Source organism: Panthera onca, chromosome E2, assembly GCF_046562875.1.
Source record: "Panthera onca isolate mPanOnc1 chromosome E2, mPanOnc1 haplotype 2, whole genome shotgun sequence".
NCBI classification, from domain to species: domain Eukaryota; kingdom Metazoa; phylum Chordata; class Mammalia; order Carnivora; family Felidae; genus Panthera; species Panthera onca.
In genome coordinates, this window is record NC_138353.1 from 1,366,920 (window position 1) to 1,387,741 (window position 20,822).

The following is a 20,822-nucleotide window of genomic DNA, read 5'->3' on the forward strand; positions in this document are numbered from 1 at the left end:
ATTCTCTCTGTTCCCCTTTCTCTCTGTCCCTTCCACTCTCTCTCTCTCCCTCTCAAATGAACCTTTATAAATAAATAAATAAATAAATAAATAAATAAATAAATAAATAAGTAAACAAACAAAATCGTTTTATTTTCCCTGTGATTCCCAGTTCTTCCCTTTCTCCTTTCTCTTAGTGTGTTGCTTTTTTGTTCTAGTTCTATCATCTATTTTTATTATACTAGTGATTTCATAAATTTAATTTTGTAAGTGATAAATTAAAATGATATTTCTATGACTATTTTGAATTGACTCATATATATACACAGTGAAAGTGAATATTCATACTGATACACTACTCTGCTTCCCCCGCCCCCTCCCCTGAATCCAGGGAAGGAACGCTATCTACAACGGATGAAGACTCTTCCCAGAAGATTATAATGTAACTACAAATACTGTGCAAGGTCTCTCTTAACTCCCCTCTGCTTGACCTCCTGCTGAGCAAAATTTTTCTCTGAATTCCCCTTGTGGAATTGACTAATCAGTATCCATGGATCACATAGGTTCTCTGCCGGTGGGGCCAAATACTCCCACCTCCAGCAGCTTCCACTGAGGAAGTAACCGTGGCCCTGAGTCTTTCTTCTTTTTCCCAACCCTCTCCTCACACATCACATCAAAGCTGTGATGGTCAGTCAGTGCTCAGCCAATAGGGGAAGGGTCAAGGGAAGAATCAAGGAAATCAAAGACCACATGAAAGGAATGGAGTCAATTGTGGGAATTTAGGGGGTCAGAGGTGGTCATAGGATTAAGTGTTGACTTCTCTTTTATCAGTGGCTATCCTTGGCCAACAACAGCCAAGTATATCACCCTGGGCTTGGGAATTATCTTGTGGGTTTGGGACTTTTGTGCAGGCTGGACGCCAGAACTGGGTCCTTAAGAAAAGAAAGGGGCAGATGGAGGGGGGCGCCTGGGTGGCTCAGTCGGTTAAGTGTCCGACTCCAGCTCAGGTCATGATCTCACAGTTTGTGGGTTCGAGCCCTGCATCGGACTCTGTACTGACAGCTCAGAGCCTGGAGGCTGCTTCGGATTCTGTGTTTCCCTCTTTCTCTCTCTCTGCCCCTCCCCTGCTTGTGCTCTCTCTCTCTCTCTTTCAAAAATAAATAAATAAACATTTTTTAAAAAAGAAGAAGAAAGGAAAGGGGCAGATGGAGAACGTGTGAGGTAGAAAGACGTATATTCAGGATATCTGACATTCTCTCCACTGACCTTCAGGAGTCAGGCTGGTTTTGAACTCTTTCATATGGTGTCACTTCACAATTGATGACTGTAATTGGGTGTCTAGTCAACAATGAAACTATGTATCCCTGGCAATGCAATGCAAACCACTTTTGTAGTCCTGAAGTTCCTTTCCAAGCCTCAGAAATTCAGCTCTCTCCCATTTGGCGTATTTCGTTCTATCTTTTTTTTTTTTTTTTTTTTTTTTTTTTTAGTGTTTATTTTTTAGAGAGAGAGACAGAGACAAGAGTGCGAGTGGGGAAGAAGCAGAGAGAGACAACACAGAGCCCGATGCGGGGCTGGAACTCACAAATCACGAGATCATGACCTGAACCAAAGTCAGGCACTTAACAGTGTGAGCCACCCCGGTGCCCCTCATTCAGCATGTTTCTAACGCTAGGAACTCAAGTACCCGACAGGAAATGGAATCACTGTCTATAGAGGAAGTTGGCCTGATGATAGAAGTTCATCCTTGTCTGTGACTTCACTTTATAAAAGAATCTCCCTGTCTCCAGGAGACCTGTCTAGGGTGGTACCTTGCTGCTTCAAGAAGTAAGACTTCCTTCCTTCCTTTACCTGGGTTAGAGGTTTCATCCTCCACCCTGTGCTTTCTTTTGGACTTGCAATAAGCCTTCTGGGAAATACAGGCTGCAAGCTGACAATCTATAGAGCTCTTTCCTATTTGTAACCACCTTCAGAGTATTCTATTACTGCGTTAACAGCAATAAGGACTTTCAGAAACTTCAGGTACTGTTTTAAAAACTCTATGTGTTTTCACTCATTTAATCCTCATTCTTACTTTGTAATCCTCACAGAGCCGAGGTACTCAAACCATGTCATTTCAAAATGACTTAGGCAACTTGCTGTCAACACAAATGCTTAGATCCTTTCTTCACTCAATGGCCTAAGGGCTTCTGCGTTCTTTCCTACTTCTTCAGTGATTCTGATGTGTCCCTAAAGTTTGAGAACACCTGCCCTAGAAGGAAATGCCAAAATTAAAGAACTATCTAGGGTGGGACACAGCCATTTGAGATCTGGCAATCCTGCTTAGAATAAAAATATTTAAAAAAAATTTTAATGTTTATTTATTTTTGAGAGAGAGAGACAGAGCGTGAGCAGGACAGGAGCAAAGAGAGAGAGCGCGCGAGAGACACAGAATCTGCAGCAGGTTCCAGGCTCCAAGTAGTCAGCACAGAGCCCAATGTGGGGCTCAAACTCACCAGCCATGAGATCATGACCTGAACCAAAGTCAGACGCTTAACTGACCGAGCCACCCAGGTGCCCCTGCCTAGAAGAAACATATTAATGGGACGATGTAAGCTGCCATTCAGCACAAATCTGTCCATTCAGCTGCCTGAATGGAATGAAAACTATGACCTAATGACTTGTTAAACTCAAAACACCCAGACATCAAATCTGGAAGGATTAACTGTTTTCAGTTTGGCTATTGTGGGAAAATGAAGCAATCCAAATAAAAATAAGAGTGAAGGAGAGCTTGGGTGGCTTAGTGGGTTGAGGGTCTAACTTCGGCTCAGGTCATGATCTCTCGGTTTGAGTTCAAGCCCTGCATTGGGCTGCTGCTGTCAGCACAGAACTGGCTTCGGATCCTCTGTCCCCTGTCTCTGTCTGCCCCTCCCCCACTCGTTCTCTCCGTCTCTCTCTCTTTCTCTTTCAAAAATAAATAAAGATTAAAAAAAAAATAAGAGTGAGGGACACCTAGGTGGCTCAGTCTGTTAAATGTCCAACTTCAGCTCAGGTAATGTCTCGAGGTTCATGGGTTCGAGCCCCACATAGGGCTCTGTGCTAGCATTGTGGAACCTGCTTGGGATTCTCTCTCTCTCCTCTCTCTGCCCCTCCCCCAGTTGTGTGCTCGCTTTCTCTCTCAAAATAAATAAACTTAAAATAAGAGTGAAATAATTGCCATTTCAGCATTAATATTACCATAAAAGAATTGAAGTCTCCTTGGATTAACTGCCTATGTTGTAAATAATTTGAGAGATAAGCTGATTTACATGATAGAATTATTTGAAGGTTTAAGAAAATAGTAAATTTTTAATAAATAAAAATGAATATTATTTATGTAAACAATAGTTATTGTTTGTATAAATAATAAATTGTTACTCTGATGCAAAGGATTTTTTTTAATGTTTATTTTTGAGAGAGAGGGCTCATGCAAGTGGGGGAGAGGCAGAGAGAGGAAGACAGAAGATCCAAAATGGGCCGTGCACTGATAGCAGACAGCCCAATGTGGGGCTCAAACTCATGAACCATGAGCTTATGACCTGATCCGAACTCAGACACTTAACTGACTGAGCCACCCAGGCACCCGCAAAGGAGTTTTAATTGGATAAAATATGCTCTAAATCACTCATTTTCGGGGCGCCTGGGTGGCTCAGTCAGTTAAGCATCTGACTCTTGGTTTCAGCTCAGGTCATGGTCTCGAGGTTCGTGGGTTTGAGCTACACCTCGGGCTCTGTGGTGGCAGTGCAGAGCCTGCTTGGGATTCTCTCTCTCCCTCTCTCTCTGCCCCTCCCCTGCTCTCTTCTTTTCTCACAATAAATACATAAACTTAAAATAAATTTAATAAAATGACTCATTTTGATTATGTGTACATAATAAAAAAACCATCTTTCAGTATAATTCAAGAAAATACTACTAACTTTCACAATTTATGTTCTATTTAGATTTTACAACTCATTGGGTGTTTGTTTCTTCCCTAATCCTTTCGCTGTTACCAAAAAGTTTGTTTTACTAAGGATTTGAGATCCATCCCAGACATAAAGTCACACAGCAGAGAACACCACGTCCCATGCTCATCAGGTATTGACTAGGGAAGGACACCCCTTCCCCCCCACCCCACAAAGAGATTCACCGTCACATTCTCACCCTCAGGACACATCTAAGCAATTCTTCTTGCTCTCCTTTGCTCATCTTATTATGGAAAAGAAACATTAACATCCTGGATATGTTTCACATGTTTAATATTTTAGGTTTTGACCAAATGCGTCCTGCCTGAGGTTGGGTTTTGTAGAAGCAGAAACTGGCACAGGGTTCAATGATATGAGATTTACTGAGAAGAAACTATCAGGAAAAATGGAAGGGCAGAGAATGAGGCAAGGAAAGGAGCCACACAAGGATGTGGCTTCATCTGAAATCTGCCAGCCTGATCCTGGTGGAGTGTAAATGTTACACTCAAAGTAGGTGGTCCTACTTTGAAACATAGGTGCAGACCTTTTGTTACTCCAGGTCAAGCAGTCTTTAAATACTCTCCAGCTTTCAACTGCTTCTGTGTTTACTTTTTCTTAAACATTGGAATTACCTGTAACTGCATAAATCCATGTGTGACACATTTTACTTTGTGTTATTTCTGAAAATTAATTTCTTCTTCTGTGGGGGAGTCTGGATTGTAGAGCTATGGACATTCTACACTGGATCTTAGCCAAAAGGCCAAGAAGTGATGAGCTATGGACATTCTAGAAGTCAGTCTATCAGTGAATTTAAAAATGCTGACTTTTTTTTTTTTTTTTTTTTTTTACAAAATAATTAGAGTTCTATGTTGAAATGTCCACAGTCTGCCTCACTTGGAGGTTTAATAGATTCTAATAAAACAAAATATGTTCAAAAGTGAGATCCTCATGTTTCCAAGCTCTTTCATCTGCCTACCACCACCCCTTCCCATCTTAGTTAGTGACAAATCCATCCTTCCAGCTGGGACACAACCCCTGAGTCATCCTTGATTAAGCATGACACATATAAGCTGACTGGTGGAGGAGAAGCCACATCCTGATCTGAGGACATTAACCACAATCATGTGCAGCTCCTCAGTAATATAGATGCCATATAATGAAACCACAATGCGCCTTCTCAAAGTGAGTTTTTATTGAACAAGTGTTAATGCATAGCATGAGGTAATTAGTAACATAGTGCATAATCTTGCTAGCAGATGAAAACTGACAGGGAGGAATTTACTTTTCACAAATAGTTTTCAGAAGTAATGTCAATCTCCCTGGCAGATACTATCACTGCAATTACAGCAAACAGACTGAGATCAAACATTTATCTCGGGGTTCAGATGGCTTCTTCTTCTTCTTCTTTTTTTTTTTTTTTTTTTTTTTTTGAGAGAGAGAGAGAGAGAGAGAGAGCGAGAGCGCTCAGAGGCATGTGCAGAAGAGTGGCCGGGTGGGGGCAGAGGAGAGGGAGAGAAAGAAACCCAAGCTGGCTCCAGCTCAGCAAGGAGTCCAATGTGGGGCTCGATCGGATGACGGTGAGATCATGATTTGAGCCCAAATCAGGAGTCGGAAGCTCAACTGACCGAGCCACCCAGGTGTCCCCAGATGGCCACTCTCTACACACTGTCTGGCCATGACCACTATAGTCACCGTCCCAGCAGAAAATGAAATTTGGCAAATATCTCTTCATTTCAAATAGATCTCAGGTTTCACAGTAGGAAAGAAATGGGATATGTCTTGGAATGTGGATTAAGAAACACCCCAGTGATGAGACAGTGCTGTGGCTGGATCGGATATGGATACAATCCGTGAGTTTACCGGCAGGGAAAACATTGTTTCCCGAGGGAAAAGGAGACAGCGCCCTGGTCACGTGACTTAAGGCTAATTGAGCGGCAGACTCCCTTTCTGAGTAATACCACGGTCTGGTGTGTCCCTTCAGGAGCCCAGCCTTTGGGCACACATGAAACCACGGGCGCGAGCATTTCTCCTGATCGCAGAAGCCACGCTGCAGAAACCGCGCGGGAGCGGGTTCAGAAGGGAAGAAACCGCGCCCCTCCCCCAGCGTCTGGTGACATCATTTCCCAGAGGCCTTCACGCAGGCTCCGCTGGTCCTTTGAGATTTCCAGAAGGGCGCCCCTTGAGGCAGCAGGCGGAGCTGCGGGAACCATATTGCCCGGCAGGCTAAGCGCCAAGAGGCGGTAGCGCTGGGCCAATGGCAGCGCGGGGCGGGGATTCCACGTCACGCGAGACCCAAGGCGCCGTCCTCGTGGGCGTCGTCCTGGGTGCTTCTGCATCTGTGCACCGGGTCGCAGCTCCGGGAGTCTCGGCGGGCTTGAGACCGCGGGACCTGGGAGGCGTGAGGAGAGGCGTCATGTCCCCTTTGCACCGAGGCAGGGCTGAGGGTGCGTGGGATGGGTCACAGGAGCCCTTGGGACCCCCCGCGGCCTCCCCACCACTGCGGCCCACTATCCACGAACAGGGTCCCGCGGCGGCTGCACAGGCGCAGATGGGCCCGGCACAGGTGAGTGGGTGACCCCCCCCCCCCACCCCCAGGCCCTGTGGACTCCCAACCACGCAGTTGTGGCACCTCCACATCCAGGGTGGTGGTGTCCTGGGTCTCGTCGCTTCCCCTAACTACGCCATTGTGTTTGGGGGCCACCCTGGTGTCCCGAAGCCAGGCCAGGTTCCTGTGGAAGGGTCCCCCACTCCGTCAGCTAATCAGTGAGGTGTGGAAGGGTGTCCCGGGCACACGCACCATGAGGTGCAGATGCGGGGAGGTGAGGCCGAGCAGGGCGCAATCTGTCCGGTGGGAACAGACAGCACTAGGTTGGGAATCGGGTCTAGAGTAACAGGCTGAGGAGTCGGCCTCTTTTGAGGCCATGGTGGGGACCATGGAGGATTTGGAGTCCAGTTTTAATAGGCTTCTTCTAGCTCTGGAGGGGAGAGTAGGCTCGGGGTGAGTGGAGACTCCCTGCAACCCCCCACATAGTACCCGGAACTGCCTTCCCCCGTCACCCTCAGCCATCCTCCCAGCCAGAGCGTGTGTCGTGGTGTGCAGAACAAGCTCCAAAGCCTACCGCCTGGGTTCATCTCCAGGTTCTGCCCCTGCCCCGCCGTGGGATAGTCTGCTTCCCTGGCCATGAAATGGGGTTCATTGCAGGTCTTCCCTCTGGGGTCCTGGAGGCAGATGTGGGAGGCACTGAATGTGGCACAGCCCGCCTAGGGAATGCCCAGGAAGTGCCGGTTGTGGCCATTCATTTCTGTGATCTCTGGGATCCAAGGAGGCCTTTGCCCTGACCTTGTCCTCATGGCAGGGCAAGTGAGAGAGAAATGATGCTTCTCAGAATTCCCCCATCCCTGCACCGTCTGAGTGAACTGTGCTTCAGGAAAGAGCTCATGCAGCAGTGTAGAGACTTCAGGGGTCATATGGCCATGCCTTTCCCAGGGCCATGACCTGGAAGAGTATGGTCAGTGCTCTTGGCTTCCATCTCTGGGGATCCATGGGAATATCAACATTGCCTCCTCATGGCTTGAGGGGATCAGAGGGCATGTGTGTGATGTGTGTACCCCAGTCCAACACTGCCCAGGTAGCATCACCCTGGACACTGTTTTCAGGGAGCAGAGTCCCTTGTTCTCTGATGGTCTTTGGGGCTCACCCCAGCAGAATCCTGCCCCAGGGTTTCCCCTATCTCAGCTGAGAACTGGGGAAGAGAGAACCTAGGGGAAGACTCACAGTGGGAGCAGTATTTTTGGAATTTTGCTTCCCTGCTGGCATGAAAAGGGCCTTTGGGTAGGCTGGGCACCCAGGAAGGTCACTGGGTTCATCTTTATAGTTGCTGTCTGTTTATTACAAGCAATGCTGGCTTGCCACTTACAGTGGTAAGTTTATTTTTCTGTTGAAGATACTTTATTTAAAAAAAAATTTTTTTGAGAGAAAGAGAGTACACAGGGGAGGGGGGGGGAGAGAGAGAGAGAGAGAGAGAGAGAAAGAGAGAATCTTAAGCAGACTCCACCCCCAGGCCAGAGCCAACACTCCCATCTCACAACTGTGAGATCATGACCTGAGCCGAAATCAAGAGTCAGATGCTTAACCGACTGAACCACCCAGGCGTCCCTAAAGACATTTACTCTTATGTGAAAAGTATGTGCGTTAAAGATTCAGTGTTGGCAGTGTGCGGGAGCATGATGTGCATTTATTTATTTATCTTTAAAATTTTTAATGCTTATTTATCCTTGAGAGGGACAGAGTGCGAGCAGGGGAGGGACAGAGAGCAAGGGAGACACAGAATCCAAAGCAGGCTCCAGGCTCTGAGCTGTCAGCACAGAGCCCGATGTGGGGCTCAAACTCACAAACTGTGAGATTGTGATCTAAGCCGAAGTCAGACACTCAACTGACTGAGCCGCCCAGGCACCGTGTGTGATGTGCGTTTAGATGTAAACACACGACAGACTCCAGGTTTCTCTCGGGCACATGACTCTATTCACTCCGATCATAGTCCCAGTCACCATTAGGAGTTGTCATATTCATTTGTGGTTCGCGTGGCCTCCTCCCTTCATTCCAGCCATTCCAGTGGCCTGTCTTCAGAGAGGCCATCCCTAGCTTTCCTTCTGACACTCTAGCCTTTTCACCTGTTTCTTGGCCTCAGAACCTGTAGGGCCATTTGCATCGTCTCGCTCAGTTATTTAGTTTCTAGTTTGGGATCTTTCTCCAGTGGGAACTGGGATTCCTGTTTGCTGCTGTGGCGCCAGGCCTCTGACGGGGCCATAGCTGGAACGGGGCCTCAGTAGCTGGTTGGAAAATGAGCGAGACTCCCGGATGGGCTTTCATCCCACTTAGAATCTGTGTTTGAACCCCCACCGTGGCCTGGTGCAGTGCGACTGCTCTTTGTGCACACACGTGTCTTCCCTTCCCTTCTTCTGCATCCCACTGCCCTGCAGCCATGCCACCCTCCACTTGCCCAGCTCTTCCTCACTTTCCAGCCTTGCCCTGCCAGTGCCATCTGCCCTGGATCCTGTCTCCAGAGCTCTGCGGGGCAGCCCTGTGCATTCCTCAGGCCTCTGCTCAAATGCCACCTCTTTGTCTTTCAGGTTCTCGCTAAAGTACCCCCTGGTCAACGTGCTCGGGCGCTAGCATTTTTGTGCAGAGTTGAGTGTTGGATTGAGATTCTCCAGGGTGCTTGAGGTGCAAAGAGGAAAAATAATCATAAGAAGCAGTGATAATAGCGGACTTTCACTGGGCCCTCGATTTGGTTTGAGGGACAGTTATGTTTCAGCTCATTCAGTTCCTACCTCCTCAGAGTTAGGTTCTGTTATCATCCCTGCTTTACAGAAGAGGAACCTGAGGCTCACAGACGTTAAGTTACCTACCCAAGGTCACACAGCTTTTAAGTAGTTTAAACTCACACATTGTTCATTGGCTGCCAGAGCCAGTTCCCAACCACAGTGGGCTGGGGAGGCCTGAGGATGACACCTAAATTAATCTGTGTGAGGGGGGTAGAGATTTCTCCTGCAGGTGAGCTTGGAAACAAGGAAGGCAGGAGGGGCCATCCCAGACAGAGGGAACGTTGTGGACAGAGGCTGCGAAGACAGAGTTGTTCAAGGAGGCCCGAGATTGTGATTGCCATGTGCCCCCCACCTGCTAAGATGGGTCTCGAGGAGGGAGCACGCGTGGTCATTGACCCTTGCCCAGGACAGACATCACAGCCAGTCAGACACTGCTGCCTGTGTTCTTATGGCCACAAGGGCATTATTCTCACCCGCTTGGGTTCCCTGGTTCTCACGGTATTCGTGCCTCAGGGACATATCCCGTCAGGACTCTGGAAGGGAAAACTGACTGATACCTCACTGTGGAATCTTGTGGGGGTCTGAACGGCTGGGGGGCCCGAGCCGGTGTGGGGAGCTGGTCCAGGCCCTGCCGCTCCCAGGATGGTGCCTCCCGTGAGGTGGAAGAGGACGGCTCCATTCTTCTGCCCATGTCCACTGATGTATGGTCAGGGATGGCGGAGGCAGATAAACAGCAACAGTTCCTGGCAGTGCCTCACCTGTAGTGATGGAGGGCCGTAAGGGTTGCCACGGACCCTCGCCAGAGGGTCCTAGGTTCAGATCCCACCTCTGCTATGTAGACTGGGGACTCTCAGGGTGACTCACTAACAAAATGTACAGAGCGCTCTCATGAGCCAGAGACTCTAGTGTTGGCTTTATGAATGTTTTCTCTCGAGTTCTCAATCTGATAAAGTGGGAGAGTTGTTCTTGTACTGGTGGAAGAAACGGAGGCTCGGAGGAATGAAGTGGCTTCCGCAAGGTAGACAGCAGGCAAGTGGTGATTCAAGGTTGAATTCAAGCTTGGGAGTGTGCTCCAGACCTGGGGACATTTAATCCCTTTGCCGTAGCACGTGAAGCCCTCGGCTAGGGACGGGCATGCGGGGAGGACCGGGGAGGACCAGCTGCTGCTACCTCTGTTCTCAGGGTTGGAATTGTCTTCATGAGTATTTCCCCGGTCCTCTGGCGTCCCAGACCACTTACCTTCTGCCCCCAAGGTCCTCACGGGAACGCCGTTGTCTGTGTCATTCTCCATGGCATCTGCCATTGAAGATTTCTCTGTCAGCCGTGTCTGCCCCCCACTTACACCCAGCTCAGAGCTCAGCCCTCCAGAGGCCTCAGTTCGGGGCTGGGTCTCCGTGCACCTTCACCGGTAACTAAGCTACAGGCTTTGATTCCTCCCAACGGCCCCGGTGCACTTAACGCTACTGTGTGTGACTTTCCAGGCACCAGTGACTTTCAAGGACGTGGTTGTGACCTTCACCCAGGAGGAGTGGGAGTTACTGGACCTGCCACAGAGGACACTGTACTGGAGGGTGATGAGGGAGACCTGTGGGCTCCTGCTCTCGCTGGGTAAGGCTTCTCCTCACCTCCACGCGGGGGCCTGCAGGCTCCTGGGTTCCTTCCTCTCTCCTGAGTTCCGGCTGGTGGAGAAGGGCTCCGAGTGGCTCGCCGTCCTCCCCACAGGCCCCGCCGTGTGCTGGGCCCACCTCCTCCTGCCCACTCTCCTTTTGTCTCCACCAGGAATCACTAGGCAGGAAACCTAGTTCCCCTGGCAGATGGAAGTGAGGTGCCTGGCAGAACCTGGGATTGGGGTGCCCCAAGAATTGGTTCAGGACGTGGGAGGAAGCACGGTTGTTCCACGGCCCCGGGGCTCTCGTCCTGGCTTCTCTCTGTGGGTCTGCACACACCACTGTCTTTTCACAGCAGCTTTTGGTGGGAATGGGCACCTCATTCTTCTTCTGTGAGCCCCTTGGATTTCTCATCTCCATTCTTGTCTGTGTGTTCGTGTCCTGCCTTCTCTGCATAGGTGTTTGTGTCTGTGTAGTGGGAAGCAACCCCTGGAGCCCACGCTCCCCTCACCCTCTCAGCCTAGTGCCCCGCACAGGCTCCACCTGGGACGCCTGTTAGAGATTCCCGCCAGAGGTTGCTGACTGGCCCGGCTGTCTGAGTCAGGTGACCCCACAGCATGTTAGCATGGTCGTGGGCTGATTCTCCAAGAAGCGGGGAGAGTGAGGCAGGGCCCCAGTGGATGTTTGCCCTCAGTGTCGCCTGCCCGTTTATAAACAACACAAACTCAATGAAAAAGCTGCTTCGGCCTAGGCCATCCTTTGCTGGTGTGGGCCATACTGTGCTGGGGTGGCAGATAGTTTTAGACGACACAGATGCACACCCTGAGAAAGCCATTTCCCTCTTGATTCTCATCAGGAAGATGTCTCAGTTCATGCTGAGTTATTAATGCTGACTCGTTCATGCCTGTCACGACTGTTGCCAGTGTCCATTTTCAGCAGAGGCAATAGTCTCCAGCTCGTAGCCCCGAGCAGGCTGCTGAGCTCGCTGGGACCTGTTATCGTTATTTTGATTTCTTTATTGTGTTTTGATTGTAACCTTTCATTCATGGCAAGGAAGGTTTTCCATTTTCTGGAGTAATGTGAGATCCCCTTTGAAGACATTGATTTACAAGAAATGAAAAGTGGTTTGCTTTCGAGAGAAGCCATTAGTAATGAGTTGTCATGGCCAATGTCCCCTGAGCACTGACACGTGTCTGGCCTTTTCTGGGCACTTGCCCTGCTTCATTCATTGAATTCTCACAACATCCCTGGGAGGTGAGATGTTTCCCCAGAGCTGCCTGACTTTGAACCCAGTTTTCTCCCCGCTGGGGACCTCTTGCCCAAAGGCAATCATCAGATTTTGGAGCCAACAATTTATTGTGATTAGTTTAATACACTTACGTGTTATTCAGTGATCTCATCATATTCCTAATGTTATTTTAGTGCACAGGCATGGGTGTGCAACATGTGTGAAGTACACAGTATGAAGTATCCAGCCCAGTGCATGTTTTACTCATTTACCTACTGGTGTGACTTCCACTGGGTCAACCTTTGCAGTGTTCCCAGTCCCCAGCAGGCTCCCCTGCCCCACCGTGTAAGGAAAAGACCACCATTGCAGGGAGCTTGTCAGGAAGCCAAAATGTTAAAACTTAAGCTTAATGTAAACAATGGCCCTTAATGGTCAAATGCCATCCTGTTCCCCCTGTGGTAAAGGCCCTTTCCTTTGTGAAATGACACCGAGAGGAGACGCTGGTTGATGTCGGTGTAAATGTCCTCATTCACCCAGGTCACTGTGTGAGTTTCCTTACATTCCTGCAACGTGCCAGTCTGGGAATCACCGGGTCAGCACCTCCCACCATCCCTGGCTCCCAACAGTTAAAACCTCCCACTCACATCCCCCCTCCCATTTGAACAGCCCACTTTCTCCCAGCTGCTGGCCCCATGTAAGGCCCAGGAGCCATTTTGTCCCCAGTGCAGTGCTCAGCAGGCTGGGCTTTGGACCTAGGTGGCCTGGGGTCAAATCCCAGGTTGGCTTCCTGTGGACTGTGGCAAGTTACTGAGGCTGACCCCCTGTTCTCCCTTTTCCTCCCCCTGCAGTCATCTCTCCTGACTAAGCGACCGGCTTAAGTCACCTGTCTTTCTCAGATGGCCAATGATGGGGGTACCATTTGCAGGTTGACGGAGACTAGGACTTTCGTCACTCCCTGGACACCAGAATCACCCAGGGAGCTTGGAAAACTCCTGACGCCCAGGCCTCACCCCAGAGTTCTGGTTTGAACTGACCTGTGGTGAGAACCAGGCCTCCCCTGTAGAGATACAGGTAGGGTGAGACCCACAGACTCAGAGCCATTAGAACACAGCTGCTCAGAAATTCCATGGAAGCTTCTTGTTGGGCCCTCCCTGGGGGCATCAGTTTTAGTGAACAGCCCTGCCATTTGAGTTGAAAAGGCCAGAAAACAACTCCTCAGCACCTGTTTCCATCAGACCCCTCATGCAGCCATCCTCAGGTCCTGCCCCTTTTACACTGCCCTTATCTCCTGAGTCTGTCCCCACCACCCCCTCCCTAAGCTCCAGCCTTGGCACCCTGGTCCGCCTGTCTTGTCCTCTCTCATCTGCACGCTGCTAACGCACCTGTGGTCTCCCCCATCTGCTTGTGCCTCTGCCCAGCTGTCCTCTGCACCAGCTCTCCCAGCCGCCCACCCGATTCTAAGCCTTCACCACGCCCTCAGCCACTGAGGCTCAGCCCACGGCCAGACTCATGTCAGAAATAAAGACTTTACTTCTTCTTGCTTCTCGACCCTTTCAGACTCATCTGCATCTGATTGCTGCCTCAAGCCTCTGTTCTCACCGCCCCCCACCAGGAAGAGGTCTCACCCCCAGATATGACCAGCTCCTGCGCCAGGGACTGGGTCACACCCTCTCCTGCCTTCTTGGGAGCTCCTTCTTTAGCTCTAGAATTGACTGATTGGTGTGACTATGTGTACAACCAACTTTTTAGAGGAGATGTTGCATTCTAGGGAGAAATATCTACACTGAACTTCCATATATCCCACTCTCCCTCCCTCCCTCCCTCCATCCTTCCTCCCTCCCTCCCTTCTCCCCTTCCTTTCTTTCTCTGAAGTATAATTTATACATATTGATGTGCATGAATCTTAAGGATTTAACTTGATGAGTTTTTGCACATGAATAAATCCAAGTAACCATTCAGGTGAAGATACAGACCTTAGGAGGTGCCTTGTAAGCCCTACTAGTCCTACTAGTCTATGTCACCTCCTACAAAGGTAACCGCCGATACCTGAACACCATCAGTGAGTTTCACTTCTTGAATGGATATAAATGGAGCCTCACAGTATGTTTTCTGCCTCTCTTGTGTTTATCATCAGTATGTCTGTGAGATTCATTCGTATGGATGCAAATGTTTGGAGATTGACATTTTCATACTATGTAATATCCCATTGTAGTTATATAGTGCAGTCTATCCATTCTCCTGTTGATGGACACCTGGGGTGTTTCTTTTGGGGTGGGGATGTTATGAACATCACTGCTGTGAGAGGTTCTGTTAGGCATATACCCAGGACTGGACTGGATTGGACATGGGATAGGTGTATATTCAGCTCTAAGAGAAATTATGAAACAATTTTCAGCATGATTGATCATCCCACACACCACCAGCCCCGTTTGTGCGTTCCTGTTGCCCCACATTCTCGTCAGTGCTTGGTGTCCTCTCATTACTCTTTGTAATGGGATGCACTTTAGAGGGGACTCCCAGGACCATAGCACTGAAATCGATGTGCTTCTCTCTGATCCCCATTCCTCCAGCACAGAGATCACCATTTTCCGGAATTCACACTTACTATTCATTACTTGTTCTGTGGGAAGTTATGTCATTACAAGATCCGTTTCCTTGTGGATGTAGGGGATTCAGATTTTCTCTTTACTCTTATCTCAGTTTTGGTATGTTGTGTCTTTCAGTAATTCTGTGTCATCTGAATGTTTGAGCCAGTACTTTTAAAATCATTTTATCATACCTGTGTGTGTGTATGTGTGTATACATACCTGGACAATATATTGTGTAGGCCTTTTGTTAAACTTTATCAGAAGGGTATTCTAGGGCACCTGGATGGTTCAGTCGGTTAAGTATCCAACCCTTGATTTTGTGATCAGGTTATGATCTCACAGTTCTGAGATTGAGCCTGACTTGAACTGGGCATTCAGCCTAAGACTCTCTCCCCCTCTCTCTGCCCCTCCCTTGCTTGTGTGCTTGTGTGCTCTCTCTCTCTCTCTCAAAAGAAAATGAAAGGGTACTCTGTAGTCATCTGGGACTGGCTTTTTTATTCAGTATTATGTTATTGTCTACAATATATATTTATATATTATATGTTACATATATATTTATATGTTACATATTACATGTCATATATAGCTGTAGTTCACTCATGTTTTTTGCCTGGGAAATAACCTCTTGCATGAATATTCCACAAAGTATTTGTTCTTTTAGACATTTACTTTTTCCCAGCTCTTCCCTCTTGCACACGATGCTGCCATGAAAATGTTTATGCATGTGTCCTTGTGCAGATGTGTGTGAGTTTCTCATGATAACGTTCCTGGGAGTGGAATTTTGGGTGACTAGGGATTTGGCACGTTAAGGTGGCACCCAGTTGTTTCCTGAAGTGGTTATAGTAATTTTGACTTTCGCCAGCAGTATCTGAGAGATTCCATGGATCTACATCCTCTCCAGTATTTGCTATTACCAGCCTCGTTAGTTTTTGTCAGTCAAATGAGTACAAAAAATATCTCAGTGTAGTTTTGTTTTGCAGCCCTTCATTACTAAGAAAGTGGAGTGACACTCCCCATTTGTTTAGTGGCCATGTGTATCTTTTATTAATGTCAGTTCATGATTTTTTTTTCTGATTTTTCTGTGAAGATGGTTGCTCTTCCCTTTTTGATTTGTCAGATTTTTTTTGTATATTCCTGATACTAATCTTTGACCCATACTGTGGGCTGCAGTTGTATTCTGTTAGAGTTTAGCTTTTAAAAAATATTCTTTAAAGTATCTTTTGATTAAAATAAATTCATATTTTGTTTACTCTGGTCAATTTCTTTCTTTTTTTTTTTTTTTTTTTTGTGATTACTGCTTTTCATGTCTCGCTAGGAAATATCCCTACACCAAGGTCAAAAACATACTCGTTTTCTTTTGCTTGCTAATCTGGAACTAATGATGTGTGTGATGTGCGGTAGAAATGGAATAACTTTTTTCTGCATGTGGGAAACCAGTTTTCTAGCCCCACTTGTTGTCTGTCACTGTTACCAGTGACCTGCTGTGTCATCTCTGTGGTGTGTGAAAGCTGTGTCTGTTCATGAGGCTGTTACTTCCTGTTGCCAGTTTTTCTTAGGCCTGTAATTTCATCATAACCCCAGGACTGGGAGGGCAAGCCCCATCGCCTTATTTTTGTTTCAGTGATATTCTCGGCCCTTAACTCTTCCATGGAAATTCTAGAATCACCTTGTTGAGTTTCATGGCAAATCATGTTATCTGGAATTGTAATGAACTTAAAGATAGATTTGAGGAGAATTTACAACTTTGTTATTAATTTCTCCATTTGTGTAGATCTCTTTAATATCTTGAAATGTTTCAGATTTCTCTCCTAGCTTTCTTCCATTGTTTAGTCCCTGCACTGTTCCTCACACACAGAAGATTTAATGTGTTCCTCACCTTGAACCCTGTGGGCACTGTCCTGGCAGTGGCGATGGCTGCCCTTACTCTCAGCCCTCCAGACTCTGGAATCGGCACCCTGTTTGTGGCACCGTCCGCATCTCTGCCATCCTCGTGCCCTGCAGCTCCCTAGGCATCAGGACTCTCTCTCGACTTGGCACCTTGTGCACTCTGCCTCCTTTTGGGCACAGTGCCCTCTTACTTTCTATATGTGCTGGCTCCTGCTTCTTCATGACTCAGATCTCAAGACACCTCCCAAATTCTCTCTCTCTCTCATTTGGACTGTGTTAGATGTCCCCTTCCTTCCCTGCATTCCTGGTAACAACACGTGACATCCTTTCTTAGAACAAACACAGCCTGTGGTGTCTTCGTTTCTCTCCCCTCTGGACAGAGAGAAAGGGATTCCACTCTGGACCCTGCCCCAAATTCTCCTCGAGGTTGTCCCTCTAAGGGTGTCAAGAATCCAGGGACCAGCAAAAAACAAAAACAAACCACACAACAACAACAACAAACCTGAGCTTCAGAGATGCGAACAGTTATCAGCGGCACTGTTTTCCCGCTGGCTTGGTGATCGTGTTTCTTTATATTGGCATTGCTAACGGGCCTCTTTTGTGTATTGGATTCTCTTCAGGTGATGAAGCAAAAACCAGGACCACGGAGCCTTCTGCTTCTCAGTCAGCCGTGTTTGCGGGATGCTTATCCCACAGGTTACCGACTCAGGAAGACTCCGGTGTTTCCATGCTGGGAGAGGCCAGGGAACAAGAAGAACCATCCAAAAAACAGGGAGGGCCCGTGAAGACAGGGATAGTCCCGTTCAAGGAGACTGTCCCTGGAGAGATGAACCCCGAGTGCGGTCATTGGGGAACAGGTGAAAATCTGTGTACAAAGGACTTACAGGAGCAAGTCTCTGCAGGAGATGCTCTCCATGAGTACGAATCACGTGGATCAAGGAAAGACCCCTCGATTCATGGAGGGAAGAACTCGTACAAGTGCAAGGAATGCGGAAAAGGGTTTAAGAAGAATCGCTTCCTTCTCCAGCATCAGCGGATTCACACTAAAGTAAAACACTATACATGCAAAAAGTGCGGGAAGGCCTTTCTCAGGAAGGCAGAGCTCACTGGACACTACGGCGTTCACATGGAGAAGAAGCTCTATGAGTGCATCAGGTGTGAGAAGGCCTTCAGCCGCAGGTCACACCTCACAGAGCACCAGCGGGTTCACACTGGGGAGAAGCCCTTTGTGTGCATCGAGTGCAGGAGGACCTTCAGCCGCAGGTCACACCTCACAGAGCACCGGCGGATTCACAGCGGAGAGAAGCCGTATATGTGCAGCGAATGCGGAAAGGCCTTTGCCCGCCACTCTGATTTTATTCGGCATAACAGAACCCACACTGGAGAAAAGCCCTTTGAGTGCAAAGAGTGCGGGAAGGCCTTTTGTAACAGCTTTTCTGTAACTCGACACATGAGGTGTCATTCTCAGGAGAAGCTCTATGAGTGCGGCGAGTGCGGAAAGACCTACGGCTACCGCTCGACCCTCGCTACTCATCAAAAGATCCACAGTGGAGTAAAATCCTATAAGTGTAAGAGATGTGGGAAGGCCTTTTACCGGAAGACGGGCCTCAGTCAACATCAGAGAACTCACACTGAGTTCCGAAAGAGACCTTTTTAAAGTGATGACTGTGGCGGATCGTTTGACCGGGAGAGCGTTACTTGGCATCTGAGAGTTTGTACCCGAGGCTTCCCTGCGTACGTGTCCTCCTTCGTGTGCACGGCTCCTGCTGGGGCTACGACATTACCTTTACCTGTGGCTGAGCCCTGGCACTTCAGAGACTGGAGGCCAGGCTCCCAAACACGACTTGGTTCTTAGGAGAGGGACCTTCTTCCCACACCTGAGAGTGCTTTGCTGTCACGTGGCCTGCAAAGAGGCCTGGGCCTGTCTGTCCCAAAGCACAAGTGATGTGCTTTGCAGTGGACAGAGGGCCCTCTCCCCTCATTGTCCACATCTCCCCCTGGAACTTTATGTGTTCACAGGGGCCTGCTGTGCAATGGGCAGGAGTCACGAGAACCCTATCCTTCACGCCCATTACCCTGCACGGTGCCTGGTGTCGTGGAGATACATGGGTGACTGAGACGTGGGCCTTGCTGTCTAGAAGGGAGACACGCGTGATAACACAGAGGTGTAGAGGTGTAGTTTGGCCACTCTGATGCTGTGGCAGCAATGTGCCTGTGGTCCCCATGTGGCAATGAAGATCAAGGTCAAAACTTCGGCAAGGAGGGCAGATGTCCTTTGGGAAGAGTGGTGCAAGTGGTGAAGGTTTTGGACCCTCGGGATACTGGAATTTGAGCACTTCCGAGCTGTGCCCGTCGCCATCTGGGTGACCTTGGTTATGTCATCTCCCCACACGCCTCTTGTTACAAAAGTGGGGAGATCCATGTTAAACTGTGAAGCATGGGCAGAGGAGCAGACGGTATACAAAGGTGAGATCACGCATACCCATGAGGAATGGAGGAGCCCCAGCCATGTTCGAAGATGAGGAAGAACGTTCTGGTAAAGGGAACAGCATGTGCCAAGACCCTGAGGCAGGGGAGAGCTGGCCTTGTTAGTGGAAGCAGCTGAAGGCCAGTGTGTCCGGAGGAAATGAGTGGTGGACGGTGAGATGGAAGAACAGGGGCGGATGCGGTGTTGGCAGGCTGAGGAAGGGATTCACCACGGCAGTGGCATGTTCTTGCTTCTGAGTTCCCCCTTGGCTGCTGTGTAGAGAGCGAACTGAAGAAGGGAGAATTGATGTGGGAGAGAGACGAGGCCACCGTGTAACCCAGGAGTTCGTTGGCATTGCCTGACCCAGGATGGTGGCATTGGAATTGGTGGGGAGAGGATGACTCAGGATGTGTTAGGAGGCAGAGCGCACAGGACATGTGCATAATTGGGATGATGAACGAGCCCCGAGGAATGACTTTCCCTCCTTGATCCTCAAGAGGAAGCCCTCTGCATCCATGGAATGTGACATGGGGCCTGTCCTCGTGTTCTGGTCTTCAGTCAGCACCTAGTGTGTTGAGTGAGCAGGTGAAGCTGAAGACTCCCTTTCTCAGACAGAAAACTGGCAGGACTCCTTGTCCCCGTGATGGTCACATGAGCGGTGAATTTACCATGACCTTTTTTCTCTGATGGAGAGGGGCCCTAGGTACATAGATTTGCACAGGAAGCCGTGCAGGGCAGTGATGACGCCTGCCTCTCCATGGGCACCATTCTCAGCTGTGCTTCTTACCAGTGGCCAGGACTCAGGGCCATTCAGGAATTTGGGGGGTTCTCAGTTTCCTCCTCTGTAAATGGTGATCTAATAAGCCTCAGCCTCGGTATCTGTGAAACAAGAGTGTTGACTGATGCACTTCACCGGGTGGTTGTTCAGATTAAAGGATAGTGTTGTGAAGTACCTGGTGTCAGCTTTGCGGGTATTCTTAAATGTTCACGTTTGTTAAAATTGTTTTCACTAAAGTGTTACCCCTTTGTGCCACCCTATTCTTTTCTCATCGGGAGATGTGCTGACGGGATTTGCTGGTAAAAATATACTTCAGGTCCCGAGAACATCTCAGCTGATTTTAGGCCTTAAGAAACTTGTTCATAGATTCTGGTGAACCTCGGCATGAGGTCTTGGTTCCCCACCAACCAAATCCAGGACATTGTTCGCCCTCTGGTTTCTTTTCTTGGTGGAGATGGGGTGGCTGAGGATGCCACAGAATGTTAGTTTTGCTTTAGTGGATATTCAAAACTTGCACTTGAAATTTATGGGTGAAAATTAAGTACCTTGTGAAGGGAGGTTTGAACCATCTAAAAGTACTGACTAATGGGGCACCCGGCCGGCTCAGTTGGAAGAGCATGCAAATATTGATCCTGGGGTCCTGAGTTCAAGCCCCACATTGGGTGTAGAGATCACTTAAATAAATAAAGTTTTAAAAAAATTTTTAAAAAGACTACTAATTTAATTTATTTCATGATTCATGTAATATTTGATATATTTGGGATTAATATATCCTCTTATTTTATGGCTTTGTCTCCCTTGTTCTTTTTCTGATCCTTTAAAAAAACAACTATTACTCAGAATCCAGATTTTTTTAAAATTCTAGTTTAAAAAGCATATTGTTTGTTATTGTTTAAGCTAAAATTTACAAACACAACAGTAGATGACAGAATTATAAATACTTTTCTGTCTTCCCAGGCAATATAAGGGACTTAGAAGATGAGCTAGCATGTTCTGTCTCC

General features: G+C 48.2%; 1 protein-coding gene across 1 annotated transcript; it reads left to right on the top strand.

The window, feature by feature from the left end:
* The first annotated feature begins 6,285 nt into the window (after window positions 1–6,285).
* LOC132691157 (uncharacterized) lies at window positions 6,286–20,613 on the top strand. The gene is made up of 3 exons (XM_060652562.3): window positions 6,286–6,504; window positions 10,748–10,874; window positions 17,197–20,613. The coding sequence occupies exons 1-3, from the start codon at window positions 6,355–6,357 to the stop codon at window positions 18,231–18,233; spliced, it is 1,314 nt and encodes a 437-aa protein (XP_060508545.3). The 5' UTR covers window positions 6,286–6,354; the 3' UTR covers window positions 18,234–20,613.
* The last annotated feature ends 209 nt before the right edge of the window (window positions 20,614–20,822 follow it).

Excerpts from the sequence above, each read along its gene's own strand:
- LOC132691157 (XM_060652562.3), top strand. The coding sequence starts at position 6,355 with ATGTCCCCTTTGCACCGAGGCAGGGCTGAGGGTGCGTGGGATGGGTCA. Across the intron at positions 6,505-10,747 it reads CGCAGATGGGCCCGGCACAG|GCACCAGTGACTTTCAAGGA; the intron begins GTGAGTGGGTGA and ends GTGACTTTCCAG. Across the intron at positions 10,875-17,196 it reads TGGGCTCCTGCTCTCGCTGG|GTGATGAAGCAAAAACCAGG; the intron begins GTAAGGCTTCTC and ends GATTCTCTTCAG.